The sequence below is a fragment of the Gavia stellata genome, chromosome 3, assembly GCF_030936135.1.
Source record: "Gavia stellata isolate bGavSte3 chromosome 3, bGavSte3.hap2, whole genome shotgun sequence".
In the NCBI taxonomy this organism is placed as follows: Eukaryota; Metazoa; Chordata; class Aves; order Gaviiformes; family Gaviidae; genus Gavia; species Gavia stellata.
The window spans coordinates 99,058,859-99,080,319 of NC_082596.1; the positions used below are offsets into that span (position 1 = coordinate 99,058,859).

General features: G+C 43.9%; 1 protein-coding gene across 1 annotated transcript in view; it reads left to right on the forward strand.

The window, feature by feature from the left end:
- The first annotated feature begins 1,293 nt into the window (after window positions 1–1,293).
- Window positions 1,294–21,461, forward strand: part of NEDD9 (neural precursor cell expressed, developmentally down-regulated 9) — a 38,768-nt gene continuing 18,600 nt past the window's right edge. Inside the window, exons 1-2 of the mRNA XM_059836219.1 lie at window positions 1,294–1,326; window positions 18,078–18,518. Of these exons, the coding sequence (XP_059692202.1) occupies window positions 1,315–1,326; window positions 18,078–18,518 (453 nt within the window). The 5' untranslated portion in view covers window positions 1,294–1,314. The remainder of the gene's footprint in view (window positions 1,327–18,077; window positions 18,519–21,461) is intronic.

Sequence of the window (21,461 nt, forward strand, 5' to 3'; positions counted from 1 at the left end):
ATTCCTCTCTAGAGGATTAGTGACATGAGAATATAAGGATATCACTGTACCATAGAATGAAGTCGTGTTTGTAACCTAGTAGTACAAGCTTATTCTTTGCTGTTTTTCCTTAAGGCAGTAGAAATAGTCTTGAGTCCATCTGTGACCTAGAAACATTGGGTAAGATCCAGCTCGGGCAAAAAGGAGAGAATTTATTTCCTGTTCATCTAAACAAGCTGGAGTATGTGCCATACACAAAGATTCCTATTATGTCCACCATATTAAACACGCCTGATTAAGGGGTCTGACTTAAAATGCACGGAGGATCACCGCACATTTATTTTCCCTGCTCTTTCCTGCCCCCAAGATACCAGAGTTAATTATTACTCTCTTCCAAATCATCCATATTCGCCACGGTCACTCTTTCTGATGGACATTGCTAAAACCATCGCATTAAAACCATCTTAGCCTCTGGTATCTAAACAGTGTTTAAACAGCAGGCTTTCGCAGGCGCAGTGAACACTTGGCGTTTTGATTCGAGAGAGAGTCGCTAGAAGACCATCTTCTGGGAACAAGCGAGAACAAAAATCGATCAGAAAGATGGAACGGAGTAGCATAAAGCGTTCAACCGCTCCAAAAGCTGCACAAGGGGACTAGGGAAGGGGTGGACGGGAGGGCTTCAGCAGCACGCAGGGCCCTCTGCGCAGTCCGGCTGGCGGGGCAAGCTCAGCCCTGCAGGCCCCAGAGCAGGCCAGGCTTTGGGGCTTGTTTTCGGTGCCTCACCACTTGTCACTGCAGAGCCGCTCTTCCCAGGGCTGCCTTTACTGATAGCCTGGGCGCTTTGAACCTTGACAGGCCCAGAACTCCCCCAGCACAGGAGGCAGCAGCCGGGGCGGGAGCGGCAGACAGAAGGCCTTTTGTTCTAAGTGTCCGTTTCATGCGGAGAACTCGAGGTGAGCGGCTTTGAAACGGCACGGGCGGAGCCGCTGGGTCACAGGAAGCAGGGCTGCCCGCCCCCGCCGTGTGGGGGGCTCGCTGTCCCGCCTGGCGAAAGGCGGGGGGCAACCGGCCCCGAGAGCCCTCACCCGCTCCCCTCAGCGCCGCCGCGCTAACGGCCCCCACGCGCGGCGCCAGCGAGGACAAGGGGCGGGCGAGGCAGGGGGCGGGGCCGGGGAGGGTCCACCTTGTCCCCGAGCGTGGCCAATGGGGGGGCACTATGCAAATGAGCGGGGTAGCCTGGCGGCGGGGCGCGGGCAGGCGGCGGCGAGCGGACAGGCGGCGGCGATGCGGCGGGAGGTGGTGTAGCTGCTCCGGCCCCCTCAGCGCTCCGCAGCCATGAAGTACAAGGTGAGCCGGCGGCGGGCGCCGTCCTGGGGCTGGGGCTGGGGCCGGGGCCGGGGCCGGGGCCGGGGCCGGGGCCGGGGCGGGCGGTTAAAGTCTGACGGGCTTGTCGGGGGCTTCCCGGGCGGCCCTGGCCGCGGGGCCGCAGCCCTGACAGGAGGCAGGCGGCGGCCGGCTCGCGACTCCCCTCAGCACCCCCCGGGGCGAGCGGGTACAGCCGTTGGCCCAGAGTGGGGGCGGCCGAGCTTCCCCTCACCTGCTCCGGCGCCGAGGCACAGAGCCCCCAGGGGAGGTGCCGGGGGAAGCGAGGAGGCAGCGAAGGGGAGCAAGCCGGGGTGCTCGCCGTGGGGGTAGAAGGGGCTTCCCCCCCACCCCGCGGCTGCCCGGCGGCTCTCCCGCTTACGCCGGCGCTGGCTAGCGGTGCGGGCCCGGTGGCTCGGGAAAGGCGGGTTTGTACGTGATGCCCAGCAGCGGTTCGGGACAGGTATCGCTGCTTCTCCCCGAGGTGTAACGCACGCGTTTTCCAGCCCTTTGCGAACGTCTCGTTGTCACAGCGCAGTTTTTCAGGGCGGTGTGTTTCATGGGTCAGAAGCAAGGGAAAAAATAAAATAAAATACAACCGTATATTTAAAAAAAAGGGGTAGCCTATCCCCTTTTCCCTGTTAAATAAAATAAGTGGGTTTAGCTTAACCTTTTACCAGAAGTTTTTTTCAGAAGGCATGAATGTGGAGGCTTTCATCCTAATATTACTCTACTTAAAAACGTCTGGGCGAGGTACTGAATTGCCCACAGGGCATTAGATTACTGTACAGACATACCGTAATCTTGTGTGATTGGAAAAAAAGGGGGGAGGGAAGGAAAAACTTTCCTTCCTCTGCCAAAAATAACTTCAGCATCAATAAAAAGGTGATTTCCAATTGTCACACGTTATATACTGACTTAGAGACTGACTTGCTTTGGAAGTGAAGTCCCATCTTCTTACTGAATGTAGGCAGCGTAGTGTAAAAGAGCCCTGATGCTATAACATTGTATAAGGCTTAAATGTGGGCAGAACAATAGTACAAGTGATACCTAGGTAAATGTACACAGATTCTCATGCTTTTCCATATATCCCTGAGCTCAGCCCAAGCTTTTAGGATCTCTGCTAACTCTGAACTTTCCCAAAGTTTGGTTAAGTTTTCAAAGCTGCTGCCAGTTTCTCCGTCTCATGGTGGTTAACCAGGAAAAAGAAATTGTATAAGATATAGATAGACAAAGATACTCCGTGACTGAAAATTTTGATCTGGATCTGATGGCTTTTTTTTCTTTAATTCTAATCTCAAACAACTGAGTGATTTGAAGTCTGAGATCAAATTAATCTCCTGTCCTTTTCTACTCCCTCTCAAATCAGTTCAGGTAGACTTTATACCTGCTTAGAAAAGCTGTGACTCTCACCACAAAACTTGGGGGCACTTGGGGGTAGAAGAACAGTGACACTGTTAGTCCAGAGCTCATGAACTGCTTTCCAACTGCCCATGGCTAAGTGACACTTGTATCCCAGTGGCAAAATAATGGTCCTGCATAGTTACACAGCTTCCTGACTTCTCATGTCACCATCTATCCTTCCTCTGCTGCAAGGAGATCATGCTTCCTATGTAGCCTGGTGGCACTGCAGGAATAGGGACCGATAAGGTGGCTCAAAAGGGGGAGAGCTTCCCTGCTCTCCAATGTTTCCTTTGCCCTGTCTGGTTGGAATGAGCATTTTGGTTTGGGTTTGTGATTACGTAATTCTAGACAGAGAAAGCTAGACAAAGAAAGAACAAGTCATTAAAAAAAAAATCACTGAGGCTTTTAGCCTCAAAAAGCATCTTGTCAGACTAGGGTGTTTACTTTCCCTGGGAAATGTGAAGTAGTTACTTACACTGTTTAACTAGGACAAACATCCTTAGATGTTTTTCTTATCCCTGCAGTAACATACAAAGAAAATACCTGCTCGTTCAGTCTCTGTTATTTTCTTTTTTGTATTTTCTTTCATTTTTCTATAGGAAAACAAAAGTCCTGTAGTTTTTATCATTTACAAAAAATAAGGAACAGAGCATGCTTATGGCCTGCCTGGGGACATTCAGAGGTGGCTTAGCTTCCAGGTGCAGAGTTGGGTCTATTTAACTGCTCCTGGTGTTATATTGGGGCCTGCCATTCTTTACTTTTATTGTGATAGTCCATAATATAAGGCCTCATTTAATGAAGTGATTGAGATCCTTATTATAGTTTAATTAGAGTATAAATAGTTGGACAGAAGAGGAACTGACTCATGTGTGAGACCCTGAGTACATCTCTCCATCATTCCTGGCTTCACTTTCAGTGTGACTAAACCCAAGGTCATTGCTGGTCTAGAAATCCTTTCTGCTACTCAGTCTGCCCTTTTTTTGCTTGTGAAGGTTTTGAAAACTTGTTACCTCTCTTCTTTCACCTAAGTTTCTTTTATTGTCCATCTCACTCTTTAAATATTCTTCCAACATAATATACAAGTCTGAGTCCTCTGAAAGCCAGTGGGGAAAACCCCTGTGGATTTCAGCAAGTTCAGAATTTTACCTTATATATGTCTTTATGCTTCTGTCTTTTGCGCACTGTGTGCAATTCAGTGAAGATGTGACTGTTCAAAGCAAAGACAAATTTGACCCCAAGTTAGGTCCTGTTCTACCCTTCATGTACTAATTAAATATTGGAGAACACAAAAGTTACTCTAACTGAGCCATAGGAAATGTTAAGCATAACAAATACTTCTGTGTTGGCTGTGAGCATTTCTTAGTCCTGCTTGTCCAAAAGCTACTTTCAGAAACTAATTCCTGTTGGGTGCAGTTGTATTATGGCAATACCCCAGTTCTTCATGGGATGACAATAGGGTCCTTTTGTGCTAAATCTCTGTGTACCACAAAACTGCATCCCATCAAGTCCTCACAGGATGCCTTTCCAGTATTCTGTAATCCAGAAGGTAGGATCAACCCCTTCTGAAACCAAACCCAGACTGTAATTCCAAGGATGAAAGTTACAGCTAAAATGTACAATGTAGGAACAGAAATAGCAGTGGGTTACCATGATCAGAGAAGAACGTGGATGGGAGCGGATATATCTGGCCAGCAACTCCACTGCCCTTATCTCAGGCAATAGAAGTGTGACAGAAGCAAAAGGGAGAAGGCATTATCATAACAAGGCTTTTGTGGCTTGTTGGCTGTTCACAAGCAAGACAAAAAAGAGGGGGAAGGAGAAAGGGGGACTTATCTGTTTACTAAAAGATCCAAACAGTTAGTGAAAGGGGAGAGGAAGAGAAAACTACATTCCTTACCTCATTTAAGCCAAAAGGAATGACAACGTAGACGTAGAGTATGAGGTCTTGATTATCTATTTTTAGACAATTTGTTGGGCAAGGAAGAAACCTAAGTAAATAGGGTTTGAAATGCCTGCCATTTGTGCTGAGGCACAGTCCTGTAATATATAGACTTGATTACAATGCTTGCATGCCAAGACAAACAAAATAGTGTCACTAGGAAGAAATACTATATTCCCAACTAGAAATGCTTGTGAAAAGCTGCTTGTAACCCTGGCAATGAAAGACTAAGTGTCGGGCCATGTCAAGGGAAAAGAACTGCCTGTATTTTACTAACCAAATCCTCTCTGTTTTGTTTATTCCTCACACTCCTCTTTGTTTTCCTCTTTTTTTTTTTTGGTATCTCAGCAATCACAGGGTGACAATCAAACTTAGAAATAAATAGGAACTGTAAAACCTTGTAAAAGGCAATACTAGAGGAACAAACCAACAAAGGGAAAAACTGTCCAGGTTTTTGCTGTCTCTGTTACCGTCGTGAATTTGCAATGGAAGTTTCATGATTTTTCTCTCCTCTGTGGATGTATGGAGGGAGGTGGCAGAAGTCTAGCAGGGTCAGGACTAAATCAGCAGCAGCACTAGTGAGATGTAGCAGTAGGACTGGCTCCTTCCCAAAACTTGGAGGGCCACTGTCATTTTCAGATTCTCGCTCTTCCCCACTGTGGCCGCTCTGTGTCCCCCATCCCATCCCCCCCATAGACTAATGTACTGCTTACAAGCCTCCAATTTTGGGTCAAGTATGTATTTGTATACTTAATAGAGGTAACTACCTCAATAGCTCAGGGTATTTGAGAAACTCCCATGATATAATTTGTTTGCCCTACCAAAGACTTGGTAAGATATCAAGGTGCTATTAATTCTGTTTTACAGATGGAGGTGCTGAGGCTTAGGCATGTTACAGAACTTGTTTCAAAGGAAGAAGAGCAGCTATCACAAAGCGTTACAGCTAACAGCATGCAGGGTTTTTTTTCATAATTTCTAAAATTTGTGGTTTTATGCTAACAGCTGCTCATGACTAATGTAGCTGTAAGTCTATTTCATCAAGAAACTGGGTAGTCTAATCTGTCTCTGTCCAGAAGTTCTAGTATATGGTGGGGAAGCAGAACTGCCACATGAACAGTCTTCCTTATATTTTTGATAGTTCCAATTCAGTTTGGCCCTAGATAGTACAAGAGGCATTGGATACTAATCTGGGGGTTTTGCTTGTGCTTTTAAGATCCTGCTAGAGGTTGCACTCACATTAAACTATTAGTTTGTCTTGAGGTACCTTGACCCAACATTAGTCATTCCAAACACTGCCATACTATCAAAAGACCCGATCAGAGGGGTCTTGCCAGATCAGAGAGTACGAGAACTGCCTAATAGTAAGACTTCATGGAAACATCTTCTGCAAAGGAAAAATTAAAAGTGCATTTCAGGAGAGTTCTGCACCCTTCTAAGCTGATAACCACCATTTTGCAGAATAAAGTCAAACCTTTGGAGAATTCTCACGAAGTATTATTGTGAACTTGTTAAGTGTTGGACCACAATTTATAAGACCACGTACAAACTCACCTTTGGAATCTTATGATCAAGCACAGCAACAAGCAGGGTTACAAAAGATTGTACTTGCACTGATATCTTATCACTGAACATTGAACTCCTACGTGTGGTGGCTCAGGAGAAGTTTATATTCCTGAACTGCCTGTGCTCCATTACAAATACCAGAGTCATTGCAGCAAGGCCAGGTGTGTCTAGTAAACCTGAGTAAAAATTCAAATGAGGCAATTGTCCTGAGTCGCACACACCTCCATGCACCACTACTGGAATGGGTGTACCATCTGGCTACTTTGCCCAACTTTAGAAATGGTAGGAGACAAGAAACCTGCGTGTCTTCTCACAAAGAGCTTGCGGTCATGGTAGTCCTCAGCCAAGCATGAGGTCCTGCTCTTGCACAGAAGTGCAGGAGAAGAGGACATCCCCTCAGTATCTGGAAATAGCAAACAGCCTCGTGCGTCTGTGCATACAAAGAGTAGACAAACATGACTGGAGCATAGGGCTCCTTGTCATATTGCTGTTATCAAGGATGTTAGGGCCATGGGAATGAATTGCGTACAATAGATGGGCTCAGGTCACTTAGGGGCCTAGGTAAAGGTACTTTTGATTATTTTCTTTAGACTAGCTTATTGCAGACACTTAAGTACTTAAATCCCATTCATACCAACAGCAGTTAGGAAACCACCTGTCTCTAAGATCTAGAGTTCAATTTAATTTTTAAAGCAACATAAGCACTTAGGAGCATGCACGGGTGCCTGCCTTAGCTGCAGCAATGGTGGAGAACCCGTATTTTCTACTGTTCCTATTTGCACTTGATGGACACAAGTAGCTGAACTTCTTGAGAAACTGAAGTCCACATTTAGTGATGTTTGGAATCATAAATGTGCAAGTCACTTTTCAAGATGCTTCTTTATGTAATACATGCTCAGTGAGCGTCCATGAAAGCAATGGACATTGACCTGTTACAACAGTACTCTGACTGCTGAAAGATGCTTTATGCTAGGTCTTCAGTAGGACTGATCAGACAGTCCTCTGGGACTGTACTACAAAAGAATATTTATGGCATGTATTCAGCAATATTTGTTAAGTCAGGCTACCGCTGAGTAAAGCTGCAATTAGAGGTACTCCTTGCTGCCTGTAAATGGCTGCAACTCTTGGAACTTCTCTTCACTACAACTCAGTGAAGCTCGGTCACTTTATAGCAGCTAAGAGTACAGCCCTTGAATATTGCCACCTGTCCATCACAGGCTGCTCTTGGCAGACCTTTCTCTTTTGCCTTTTGGTCTAGACATTACAGTAGTGGAAACTGTCTCTAATTTTGAGGAGGTCATTTTTCCACAGTAGATTTGGATGTAGCTTGTGTTCGACAAGAAGTAGGACTGCTAAAGCTATAGTTTGCAGTCCTAGAAACAGAAGTTCATAGCATTACAAAAATTGTGTCTATTTTTCTCTATAGGGATGAGGCCCATTCTCGTCTTTCTATTTTTGTGTTTGTTTTAAAAACACTTCATTCACAGTCAGAGTGGATTAGCCTGCCCGGAAAAGGAAGAGTAATAAGAATGGATTTACTCTACAGGAATGCAGTCAGCACATCAGAAGCCCTTTCTTAGGCAGGCCTCATTCACAGCAAGGTTGACATTTTTAGCAGGAGCAATACTGTGAATCATTTGGTGACAACAAATTTTAGAAAATGCTGAAGGATCCTAGGGAGTAAGTCTCAATTCCTCCAGTTAATGTTCTGCTTAGTGGAGGGCAGGGAGAGGAAAATACAGACCATGAAAATTCAGTGATTCCCTTTCAAAGGAATTTTTTGATGCAAAGGGTTAAGAGTACAAAACAACTGGAAGTGTGCATTCTGTTTAACATACAGCTTGCAGTAGGTAGGGTCATGAATACCCTTGTCCTATGGACTTTACATCCAGTTAAAATGCCTAGGGTAATAAACCAATTTTTACTGTTACAGAAGGGTCTAGTTTACAAGCAGATATCTATCTTTTTTTCCTCTCTCCCTGCTTGTACTGCTTATCTTGTTTGCAGCCCAGAAATGGCACAAACCAATCTCTCACGCGATCAAGAATACAGTTAAAGTTATACTTCAATCCGAGACTAAGCATAGTAACTATAACTGGTTAAAACGCACCCACACACTCTCCCTCTCCCTTCTCCAGGGGTATGCTTCCCTAGAAAAGCATCAGCTTGCCAAAATCAAGCTGTTCTGGGAGGCTTGTTGACTTTTGGCCACTGCCCTGGGGTATGGAGAAGACCCTGATCAAACCTGGCAAGTCTCATCTGCCAGTCAGGCCCTGCTCCCCTGGAAGTGTCTGCTTCACAGGCAGCTTGCAGCCTGTCCCCCCACCAGCCTGCTGAGGGCTGGCAGGAGCCTGGAAACATGAGTTCCCAAGCTTGTTTTTCTTCAGTAAGCTGGACTCTCAGGGCATCCCAAGTTGTGGCTGCTGTGTAGTATCCCTGGTCACACTGAAGTGATGGGGGCGGGGGGGGGCGGGGGGAACTTGGGGGAAGAATAGCATGTCCCAGCTCAGCTAATTTCTAGGTTAAAAAAAAAAAAATTCATACTTTCCAAAGCTGAAGACATCAGACAGGAATAAGTTGGTGACAATATTGAGGTCCTATTTCTACACAGCTATGGTTTCTTGACAATTGAGTTGTGATTTTTTTTCACCGGAGTGCACAGAGAAGGGTTAAATTTGGGAGGAGGAGGGGTTTTTTTAAGGAAACTTTGTCTGGGAGAAGACTGCTCGCAAATGCCAGAAAATGGAAAACTGAGAACTCAAAACACACGTTTCGGGATTCTTTCTTTCCATCTTTTTTTCCTTTCTGCTCTGCTCCTTCAATTCTTAAGCATTCAACATCCGATCTTCTTTCATTAAGTTTTTAATTGCTTGCCTGAGGGAAAGAGGTTAGGTTTTCCATCTGCTTTTTGATTTTGATGTACTGTGGCTTAATCACAGTGAGATCATATTTACTCTAAGGCTATTGTTTGCATGCTTTATTTTTTCCTTTTTTTTTTCCCCCCCTGTTGATGTCACAGAAGGCACACAGCCCTCAGACTGATTTGAAAAGGCCTTTTAAAGTCATGGAACTAGATCACACCCTTCCTTGGGTGGGGGGGGAAAGGAAACTAGTTACGAGGGTAAAACATACAAAAAACTTTGTGAGTTAGGTGTGGTGGAATTTCCCAAAATATTAATAGGTCTTGAAGGTAAGTCAGGGGATGTGGTTTGCATTCCCAGAAAGAGCAAAGAAAATGGTATTTCAGTACTCCTGTAATACCCCAGAAACTCAAAGGGCAGGGGAATAAGATCAGGATATGTCATCAGTGGATCCCTGCTCTGCTTCACTGTAAATGTTACTGTCACTAACAGTATCTGCCTTCTATGATCGCTCCAGAACAGGGTGGGTGGTCTGACAACACAGGAGCAACGTGCATTAACCTCAGGGGTATTCCCAGGGCTAAGCAAAAGAGTATTACCTCAGATATGCCCTTTTTTAGCATGGCTATGACCTGTTACGTCTCACTGCACAGACTCCAAACAGAAGGTTGCTATGTAGTAAAAGGGAGTTGCCACTTTTGTTAAACTCCCCTAGTGCTCGCTGAGTGCCTCAGAGGTTTTGTGCAATTCAAATGGTGTTTGTGACACAATACATCCACCCTTCACTGCATCAGAAACAGAAGGGGTAAATCAACTACTTATTTAACATCTGACCTCAAATCATATTTTATGACTACCTTTGTAATGCCCAGGAAAGCAGAGCAGCACCCTCACACCTCACATCCCCTCTAACTAAAATAAAATAAATCCAGCCAAGCCAAAACTCAATCAAGAGACCAAAGAATATCATCCAAACAAACAAACAAAGCCTGGCTTATTGTCCTTCTAGCCAATGTAGAGTTACCATTTTATTGCTTTTAATAGATATAGAACTAGAAAACTTTCTTTTCAACTCACTTGTCCAGTTTGAAATATCGGGCACAGCAATAAGCTGGTGCACTCAGTGCGGAACAATGAAGTATTTTATTCACATAGGCCAAAGCTTCAGTTAGGATCTCTTGCTCTAACCTTCATTTTTGCATTTTTCCTTTTATACTTCTCCCCCCCACCTTTTCTACCCTCCTAATTCCTGCTTTTGGATTCCTTCCCAAGTTGCAGGTTCACCACTGTGCCTCAGTTTTGCAAAGTACTTTGCCAACTACCTACAAAAAAAAAAAAGGATACACAGATATTTCCTATTTGCTTAAAATGGAACAGCTATGCTGAAACAAAAAAATGTTCTCAGACCAGAGAGCCTGCAGTCTCTCGCGTGTTCACATTACATTTGAAACCCAGTCCTGGGTGAACTGATGGACCACATCAGCATCTTGAGCAAGTGTGTGAAGTGCCTGGGCCCTACTTGGTCTGCTTGCTGCCTGCCTGTCATCCCTGCTGGGTAGAGTATTGTGCCTGCAAAAACTGACAGTGAATATATGCAGAACATGACAGCCATAATGCCTATTTTGGCTTATCCAAGTGTGATCCTGTAAGGAGGGGACATTCCCATTTTTCATCCTTAACTTTCTGTGTAACTGGTCATGCTACAAAAAAAACCAAACCCAAAAAAACCCCAAAACAACCCACCCAGAACAAATGCTGAAATTCAGGCCTCTCAGGCCAGACAGAGGGGCTGGGACAGCTCAGTGGAACACCGAAATGAGACACTTGCCGTTCTCCCCGGCAGACCCAAGGTTTTCTACATCACAACCTCTAGGCAACTTGGCGTACTTTAGCATGACTGACAGCCTCTGTTCCAGATATGCATGGGACGAGACTGCAAGGATACTTAGGGTGGATGAAGGTATGTCCTCCTTACAGCTCTGCTCAGGCTATTAACCTCATAGCTCACTCTCTCATTAGCTGTAGAATCAGCCTTCCAAATCTGTGTGTGGAAAACTGCCTTAATTAACATCCAGCAGGACTTGTAATTATTTGGGCTAGCAAAACTTGACCAGAAAAGTGTCTGCACTAAAACAAAACTTGTTTTTTGGTGGAAGAAAGCAAGAGAGTCCCTAAAAAGTGGAATTGTGGGCTTTGCCTGTAAGAGTCAACTGAAACATTACTATGCTGAGCATTTGCAACCAGGCTCCCTCTTTTGTCATTAGCTGTGAGCCAAGGAAGCTCTCAGTTCCCAGAGCCAGCAGGCAGACCCATAGCCTGAACTAGATGCTAAGGGCCTTTCAGAGTCCTCTTGCTGAAGTTGTGGTAACTGCAACACCCTCCCTGGTAGTGCAGCAAGCTCTTTCATGCATGTTGTGGTAGCACTTCCTGCCTCCTCTATGTAGCTATTGACTTAAGATAAAAAGTAAGTACCTGCACACAGCTAGTTGCTGGCGATTAGCTGTTACAGGTCTGCACACATAAGGGGGCTCTTACAGCCAAGCAGCAAGGTGCCATTTCGCAGTCCATTCCCCATGTCAGTGCCCACGGGGATATGTCTAAGAACATACCAGTGCAGCTTTGTGTGTACTAGATAGTGCCTTTGCTGTTCACACTGCCTTTTTCCAGGTTTGAGGAGACAAGCAACAGACATTTTTCAAGGCTGAATGGCTCATTCAGAGACCTCTGTCAACTTGTATTAAGTAGCCTTCACAAAAAATTGCTTATTATAGATAGACCTGTTACCTGCTGTGCCTCAATAGTTTCTTTCCTTGCAAACACAGCACAATCAATTCTTTATTTCAGGGGCAGGGACAGTGAGAAACAGAAAAGGAGATGGGAGCTAAAAAGCACCAAAGTGAAACTGTCAAATGACTCTTGCACTGAAGCCCTTCTGTCAGAAAGCACAACAGAGCACGTATTTTCCTCTCTTCTACCAGTACTGCTTGTAGTCAAACTCTTTCTCTCAAAAGAAAACTCAACTCTTTACTGGATTTTCAGATCCATTCTTCAGTACCATAGGCAAATCGTTACAGTTAGGCCTATTACAACCACAAGGGTATGTAAATGCTTAAGCCTACTTTGGAATGGTATTGATTCATTTTAAAGAAACCTAAAGTAGAAACAAGAGGTAATGAAAACCAAAAGGAGAGAGTGGAATTGCTATTAAAAATATTATGCAATATACAATTAAAAGAAATCCAACTAAAGTAAAGCTACTTGTTTGCATAGACACTCCTTTGGGTTGTCTCCCCCCACCTTTCCTTCCTTTGTTCCTCTCTTCCTTCCTTCTCCTAAGCTAGCTAAACATAGAAGAGAAGCCGTTTTGCATTTTAAGACACAGTTGTCCAATAATAGAAAAAAAGGGGTCACACCCTTTTTCAGTTTAAGGGCAGAGGTGATTTCCCTGGTTCTATTTTCACATAAACTCCACACATAGGAAGCAATATTTAAAAGTAAGACAAATCAGAATGAAAGAACACACCCCACCAGCCAAGCACAGAGGAGGGATCAGTATCCACAAGCCTGTGTGCTCTAGAACATCCTCATATTGCACCTCTGAGGGAAGCGACTGAAATTCTTCGAGCTTACGGTTGGTTGAACATTTTCCTCGAGTGTTCATTCATTGCAGAGCTGGCTGAGGAGTTGAGTCAGCAGCCCTGCACTAGGAGCTTGGCACCGCGACACTCAGCCCTTAAAGAGTCCATTGTATTTAATCTCATAGCATGTCATTTATTATTCCTGTGTTTGCTTCCATGGCTGTGGGCATCTCACACGCTCTTGTTACCCACGTCACTGGATGTGTTCACTCTAACAGAAAGAGTAGATGTTTCCACGACTCTCTAATTCTTACCTCTTCTGCCACTCAGCCTCATCAAACAGCCTTTTCATCCTCCCAAGTCACAAATTACAGAATTCTATCAGGCCAACCAAAACAAATTATGTTTTTCCAAAGTATTTTCATGCATCTTTATTCAGCTGCAGGCATGTTAACTATCAGTTGCAGTCAGTTAAGGAGAGATGAGACACCTTTGACTGTTCTGTAATAGACCTCTTTTATGAATCTGAATCTGGCCTGTAATCCCTTCAGCATCTGAGAGGAAAAATAGTTTACAGAGTCTTATTTTTTTTCTTCAGGTTCTGCAAGTAGAACGGCTGACAGCTTTCAGGGCAGCATCTTTTGCTCTCAGTCAGGTTTTACTAGGACACGCATCCTGAATGCAAAAGAGAAAAATCTAAGGTGTGCAGAGAATATGAATTGCACCTATCCAGGGTTTATCTAATGGACATACAACTGGCATTAAAGGAAGATTCAGATAGAAGTTTCAAATCCCAGGTTTACTTTACCTAGAGAGAGCTTGAAAGCTGTGCTTTTGTCTCAAACATTGTAGAAAGTTGGGACCAGAGGCACTGTAATCTGCATTTAATCTAGGGAGTATCCATTTCAGTTTTAGTTCTTTTAGACAGAGTTTCTGTCACAAGGCATCAACAAAGTCTGCTGAGCCTTTTCCTGCAGCACGTTCCAGCTAAAATCCCCAGGTAGCAGTCATTAGGGTCAGGCTCCCTTTCACTTTGACCTGCTGATGACTGGGATAGCACTTTATTTAACAGAAGACTGAAAAACTTCCTTTTTTCAGTGATTTTACAGAAGATGCTTTCTGCTGCACTCAAGAGTCCAAGGTTAAGAGGAATTTAAGCTGCTTGAGAACAAATGGTTTGGGGTGGTTTTTTTTTTTTATTTTGCCTGTATGGAGTGTTAACACAGTGGGGCCCTGACCCTGGCTTCGACTTTCAAACATCCCAGTATTGCTAGCAAGACTTGAGGATACAAAAGCTGAACTGAATCTTAACAGTCAACCATTAGTTGTAGAGAAGCACTCATTAACTGAAACATGGCTGCTGTAACATAGCAGGCTCAGGAAAATGGAGCTGTACATAGACCACCAGTACTTTCAAATTTTGAGGAAAGCACCACTGCACCTATCATGTAGTTAATTTAACTGGACCAAATGAGAGCAACAGAGACTTCCATCCTAAATCTTATTAAAAGAAGGTGGTAGTTGCCAGTATGGTCATTTTATGAAGCACAGCTGATTTCTATGGCAAACCAAAATGTTTTCCCTGTCTAGGATCAGATCATTTCTCCCCTGCCATTACAGAACTTGAATTTGTAGGTCTGAATCTGTTGCCCTCCTTTTTTTCCCCTCTTTGTATTAGAAATATAAAGGGACTTCTGTGCAATTTGCCAGTTGCCAAAACAAGCTCCAAGACAAGTTTCTCACCAGCCCTTTCTCTATTGCCAATTTGTTTAGGAAATGAACAAGGGTTTTTTGGCACTTAGTAATACAAAAAGGTCACTGCTGTGCCTTTGCCTTCTCATTATCAGATGTTAGTTCTTATTTGGTGCCTATTTTGCAGGCAGATGAGTGACAGATCCATGCCTCCAAGAGCAAGTCCAATTAATTCCAGCTAACCCTCCCCAGCTGATAAGACCAATGAGAGGGATTGTTGCAAGATGTGAGCTACAATGCCCACAGTATCCAAAAGTTACTCAAATTTGTCCAATCAATCCAGATAAAGTCCACAAATCTTGAGGGGTATCTTTGACCAGGACTTCTTTCTGTGTGTGGAAAAGTAGAGACTACCATTTTGATCACCACAGCACGTTAAAGGTTCCTCTGTGATGATCAAAAGCTTTCCTGATGACCATCTGTGGTGACAAGTTCATTTTTTCCTCAAGACTGACTCTGCTGACTAATGAAAGCAAACTGTGACACTGTTCCTGAAGCTCATATTAAGAAATCCTATGAAGGAGGAATGAAGTCAGGGAAATGCTCAAAACACGGAAGGTTTGCTTAGCAGGAACAGTGCCTCTGTTGCTGGCAACAAGCAACAGGCTTAGTCTTTCTGGTCCCAGTGCTTATTTGGAGGAATATTTTTGCCTGCTTCACTGCTCCATCAGTGACTGATGCTGGTGGCATGGCTCTGGGCTATTTAAAAGGCCTTGGGGAAATTGGTGTGAAACAAGTGGCAACTAATTAGTATAATTCACATACTTGTGCCTGAGTTAACACTGACAACGAGAATCTGAAGCTGTTTGCAGCAAAGAAGTTCTTGAAGCACATCCAGAAAGTATTAACATGCTGCAGGCCAGGTGGCGAGAAGGTCACTGGGACAGAGATAATGAGCAACTGGAAAAAAATTCACATGGGAACTTTTATCTGCTCTAATTCTACCACCACTCCTGCTTTGTTCTGAGAATTGCTTTGCTGTAGAAGCTAATCAGGCTTTTCAAATAACATTAATCACCAAAGCATGGAAGAATAAGCATGTATCATTGATTTAGCCTGCTTGTTTTGTGCCCCCCTTGCAATCTTCCTCCTTCTTTAAACAATATCCTCTGTGAAAGCCTCCTTTAAATAGTTGCACAGGCTGAGCTAGTCACATTAGTAGACTTCTCCTGTGAAAGACACACTAGGAAGTAATGTAGAAAGATAAGAGATTAACTTGAATATTCACAGACTAGGCAGGAGCTTTTTTTTTTCTAAGCTCCTTGGACTCAGCTGAGCAGCCAGGTCAACACAGCAAGAGCATGTAGTGTTCAGGAAGACACCACTGGCTTTGACCATGCTATAGAATGGTTTTACAGTTCTGCCAAGGTATAGACAAAATTGCTCCCTGCTTTATCTCCAGAAGCATTTCTTAGTGTTGCTGACTGATGAGCTGAGTAGATGTACATCAGAGAGAATGCTGGGACCCCATGCTGCTGTTTACATGGGAGTTCAAAATGGCAGTCCTGCTTTTCCAAGCCAAAGCTTAATTTATACTGACCTCACTAATGATGCTGATGAAAGGCAAAGCCAGTGCTTCTCATACATTTGAAAGCTGATCCCCCATTCAGGGAAGAGAAAACTGATCTCATGCACCCCATTCCAACACTATACATCTTGGGAAAAGCATATTCATCTGCCTTTTATGTGACATCTGAGCTTACCCTTTCTCCATCCACCAGTCAGTACTTTATACAACCTCTGGGCCATGTACTACACTTAAGAAAAGTTGAGCTGAGCAAGGTCAAATGGAAGTCTGCTGTCTTGATGAAGCACAGAGATGATGGGAAAACATCAGTGTGTGTCATGGGGAAAGATATAACAAGTGGGGGATAATAGAAAGTTTTGGTATGTCCAGGAAAGAGGGTAAATATGACAGCTAAAAACACTAGACTGTACTTGACACTATGCCTTTAACAGAGGGAAGATAAATCTTCAAGACAGCAGCTGCATATCCTCTCTTACAGTGGATTAGCACCACTTCAATTTGTGTACTGCACCCAGATACTTCAGCTAGAATGCTCCAGATCCAGGGCTCCCTATATTTTTTCAAGTGCTTACAATTAGTTTATAATCATCTCTGCTGACTGCCTTCACCAGAAAGCAGGCAGGCATGGAGCAGTTGTTGCCAATGCATTTGGAAATTATCACCAGAGCCAAGAAATTAAACGTTCACAGCCTTTGTGAGGGGTCCAAGAATGTCAGTACAGACAGCCTGCCTACTTTCCATTGAATACCTAAGCTTGGCCGATTATTCAGAACTGGATGTGCCATACAGGCCTGCAAAGAAAGAGGGAAGGGAGCTGGTTCATTCCCTGAGAGGAGATGGCACTTACTGGTAACACATCCGTACCTCACAGACCACAATCTTACACTGACTCAGAGTTGGCTTAAAACTTCTTAGCAGAGGTACTGCTGGTAGCATAGCCACAACAAAACAGAAGTCAGGGCAAGTCACAAAGCCTGCTTGAAGCACTAGGCAAGTGCCTGGGAGTAGACCTATGTGAAGTTCCCCGTATTAATGTTACTGCTCCATTTGACATGATCAAGCAAAATGCATATAAATATGACACAGGTCAAAGACACTGCTTGGCTGCCCTTAGACTCCTCCCAAGTTACACATAGACGCACTCTAAGGTAATGTTTGGTACCTAAATTCTTATGCTCTTTGACATAAGGACAGATAGATTGGTACAGCTTTCCCCATGGCAAAGGCATGACTCCAGCTGGGGTCACAGCACATTATTTTTTCAGTAAGTCTTTCTACAGAGAGCGTGACTCTGACAAACCTTGTCCTTTGAGGTTGTTTTTTTTTTTGTTGGTAGTGGTGATTTTGAGGCAGTGGGGGGAGGAAGCTTTTTACCTATTAAACTAGTGCTATGCTGCACTGTGCCACCAAGGAATTTTACAGAAAGAATGAGAAGGCACAGAACTACATACCAACATTAGCATCATAGTTCAAGAACTGTGACATTTTGTCAATTTGTATTTTAGGCCATTTTTTCCTCACCAGGTGGTCTACACATCCCTGACTTCTTAGTTGCCACCTGCAGGCTCCTTGAAAAGCCAGCCTGCTATCCTTACACTAATGGAATGTGCACCTCTGGTGGAAGGTCTTTTGGGACCCTGCAAATGTAAAAATATTTGGAAACAACTGCTCTGGATTATGTCCCGTTCAAGTTTTATTTTAAATATCAGCTAGCTAGCTGTAGCAGTACACAGAGCACGTTTATAGGGAAATCAATGTCAAGAGATGAAGGTACAAGCCCCCATGCACAGGAAGAGCATCTTAATGCCAAGAGCAGAGCTCCCCTGACTTCCTGTCTGTTCAGGTGAGTAGACCATAGAAAGAGCTTATATCTGACCCCAGCATTACTGGAAAAGTTCTCACTGGCAGTGTTGCTAATACATAAGCCTCTCATTTCTCCAACCTGGGACAGAGGAAACCTGTGCTGCATTATTTTCCATGTTATTTTGATCTCCTGCACACTTCTCTCTCAAATTCAGTTCTTACTTCTCTCCACCTAGAATGTGCTTGAAGTGTTAGAAAAATTCTAGCTTGTTTGTTCATTTGCTTTTCTTGCCCTTCTTTCTCCACAGAATCTTATGGCAAGAGCCCTGTATGATAATGTTCCCGAATGCGCAGAAGAGTTGGCCTTCCGCAAAGGCGACATTTTGACAGTGATAGAACAGAACACTGAAGGTCTTGAAGGATGGTGGCTTTGCTCCTTACATGGCCGGCAAGGCATCGTTCCAGGCAACCGTGTGAAACTCCTGATAGGTCCAGTGGTACAGGACAGTCCTTCTGGCCAAGATATCTCCAATTCAGGATTGATGCATCAATCCTTCAACCAGCAAAAGATCTACCAAGTGCCAAGCTCACATGCCTCAGCACGGGACCCTGTCTACCAGGTGCCACCTTCCCATCTGAATCAGGGAATTTACCAAATACCCACTGGTCACGGCCTAGTGGGACAAGATATTTACCAGGTGCCACCCTCCACGCAGAGATGCGTTGACGGTCCAGCTCTGACTAACAAGGTGTGTGCATTTTCTTTCATGTCATAGCTCCAAAGTAGGCCACTTGTGCTGACCACCAGTGAAGTATTTAATGTCTAGTGATAGCCTGTGGACTTAAGATATAGGAAGGATAAATATATACATAAACTATATAAAGTTATAGCAGTAACTTTACTGCTATGGGTGGAAAAGAAAGGCACAGTTCTTAACAGCTTGCTTAATTCGCAACTGAGATACACAGTAGAGCATTTTGGAGCTGTGCTACCGCAGCTGCTAAAGGTGAGGGGAAGTATGTGATCTTGTGTCTTCACAGGCTCCCCAGGGAGGCTGAGGCACATCTGGTCTATGGCATTCTTGCATTACATGCTTAAAAGAGAGCTGCTGCAGTAAGATTAACTCTCCCACAAATTAATGAACAGTTACATCATCTGCCCAAGTAATTAAAAATGATGTATTGCCTTGCTGGAGTAGTCCCAGTGGGTCTAAACTACAAAGAGGAAAGCAATGATTGATGAGACAAGGGCCATGCTTGGAAGAGTGAGGGAGCAAGAGGATGATGATGAGGGATGTGTTAATACCGAACCTAAAGCTTATAAGGGTGCACTTGATGTTTATCTACAGATAAATTTTGTGATTGAAAGTGGGAGCTTCAACAGCTCCATGATGCAGCCATTACTGCAGCAGCTGAGAGCTCCCAAGGCTTCAGTGAGAGGCGTTGTGTTATGTGGGTCCCCCCTTATTCCTGCTGTCCCTCTCAGGCTCTCCCCATCTCCTGTCACTCCCTCCCTCATTTTACCTTCACAGGGTACCTGCCATGTACCCTGGTGACACACAGTGTCTTGGTGGCTGAAAAGGGTTAAGGAAGGTACCTGAGGGAGGAAGGAGATTCTACTAGACTTCCAGACCCCTTATTGCTAAGTCAAAACAAGTTCCTACAGTCCCTCCATTCCCAGCTCAACAGCTCCAGCTATTAGCATCCTCCTTACCTTTAGAGCTTAAAGCATAGTATTTATATCCAAGTTACGTGAGCAGATGATGTCTCTGTCGGGAAGTTTCTGGCTGGTTTAAACTTTCATCTCCTAATTTAGGTTGGCAAGACAGTCTGTTTCAGGTTTTTCCCCCGCCTCACCCCCAGCTCAGCCTTTTTCATATCAGGCCTTTGGAAGACATCTTCTAACGCTTTTATTTCCTTGTTATAATTTTGCTTTCCTTGGTAAGAATAAATGGATTTTTTTCCTTCTGAGCAAGAAAAAAAGACCTGTGAAATCATTCCAAGTCAAGTTATAAAGAGGTTGGTTTGCTCAGTTTTTCTACAATTAAGCTTTGTAGGGCATGCAGGAAGATAAAATGAGAAAATTGCACTTACTGCACAGGTAGAGATAGGATCTTTGTTGAAGCAATTATGTGGGTTTTCTTGGGAAATCTTACATCTTTTCTTTCTTTCTTTTTCTATAGACTAGATATAGTGAAATCTTTTTCAGGAGCAGTACAGTTTATGTATCCGCAGTAGCATTTAGATACCGTCCAAGGTAGTTAGTGAACACCTGGTAAACAGCCTATTGATGGGAGAGCACGGAAGAGATCGCGTTTTAGTGTATGTCTGCATGAAACATTACAGTGCTGTTCAGAGATGCCTCAACTAGCCGGCTCAGGCCACAGGAGCTGCACTGAAGTCTGTTGGGTAGCCCAAGATACTAGCTTGGAATAAGTGCTATATACTTTAATTTTAGGACCTGACCTGCCTAAATGACCATTAGCATAGTTTACTTAGCATAATGCAAGTGTGTGTACTCTGCACAGTGTAAGCCTGAAAGGAAAAAATTCTCCAACTACACGCAAAGTCTCTTCTCCCTCCTCCCACCCTCTCCAGCTCCACTGAAACTAATAGGACATTCTGCATAAACCTGGTTGCTACAGGGACTGGGTTAAAACCCTAGATACACTGAGAAACTGAAATCTGTTTTAATTTAAGTGCAAGCTTCTTGTTGAGATGCAAAAATCAGAGGTACTAAAGCACCTGTTTTCTCCAAGTTTCTGCCTAGAAATTTTTCAGCAAGTTTTGAATATGTGTTTTTTGAATTCAAGTCACCTTCTTTAGAAAATTAAGACTATCTATTTGGCTGACCTATAACTTGTTTCATTTAATTCCTTGCAACCTATGAAAGGTCAGCTATGCTGCATAAAAACAAATGGCTACACTGCCAGCCGTAGAATAAACTAAACATGCACATTTATAAAGCATTTTACCCTCGGCAAAGTAGCTATCAACCTGCTTAGCACTAGCCAATTCTTGTTACTTAGGATAGGATCGCTTTTATTCTGACTTTAAATCTATTTAGTCCAAAAGCCCCAAGTTGCAGTATTCACTGTTTATTAGTGGCAGGCTTGCTAGATGGCAAACCTCATGGCAGGGTCCTGCTTTAATCAGAGGCAGACATGTCTCTCGTCCCTTGGAATTGCTCAGTTCTACACTAAAAAGAGCCCATTGGGATTGAAACCATGGTAGTCGAGACAACTGTAGGATTATTAGTAAGGGAGGAGTCGGAGGTAAAACTTACTCCATTCTTTATCATCCTAACCTTGCAAAACTGCTTTTTACTGCTACAGCTGCAGCTATCTGCTAATGCCTTTGTGAAAGAAAAGCCTAATTAAGGGGAAGCACTTTCGTACTCGTCTCCTTTGTCTAAGAAAACAGTCTGTCCTCCAAATCCTCCTCCTCCAGGCATCAGTAGAACAAATCCTTAGTATTAAGGAAAGCTGCAAATCTTGAAGATTTGATTTTGGGAATCTTTGCATTGACTTCCAGAATGATGAATCTCTTTTCCCAGACTTGTGACACCTGCCCCAATGGCTTCAGTGAGCCGCTCTGCCTTCTTCCATCAGCAAAAACAGCTGGTTAGCAAGCTGTGCATTTTGGCAGTTTTAAGGACATTGAAGGGTTTTGATATGAGGTTGTCCTATATG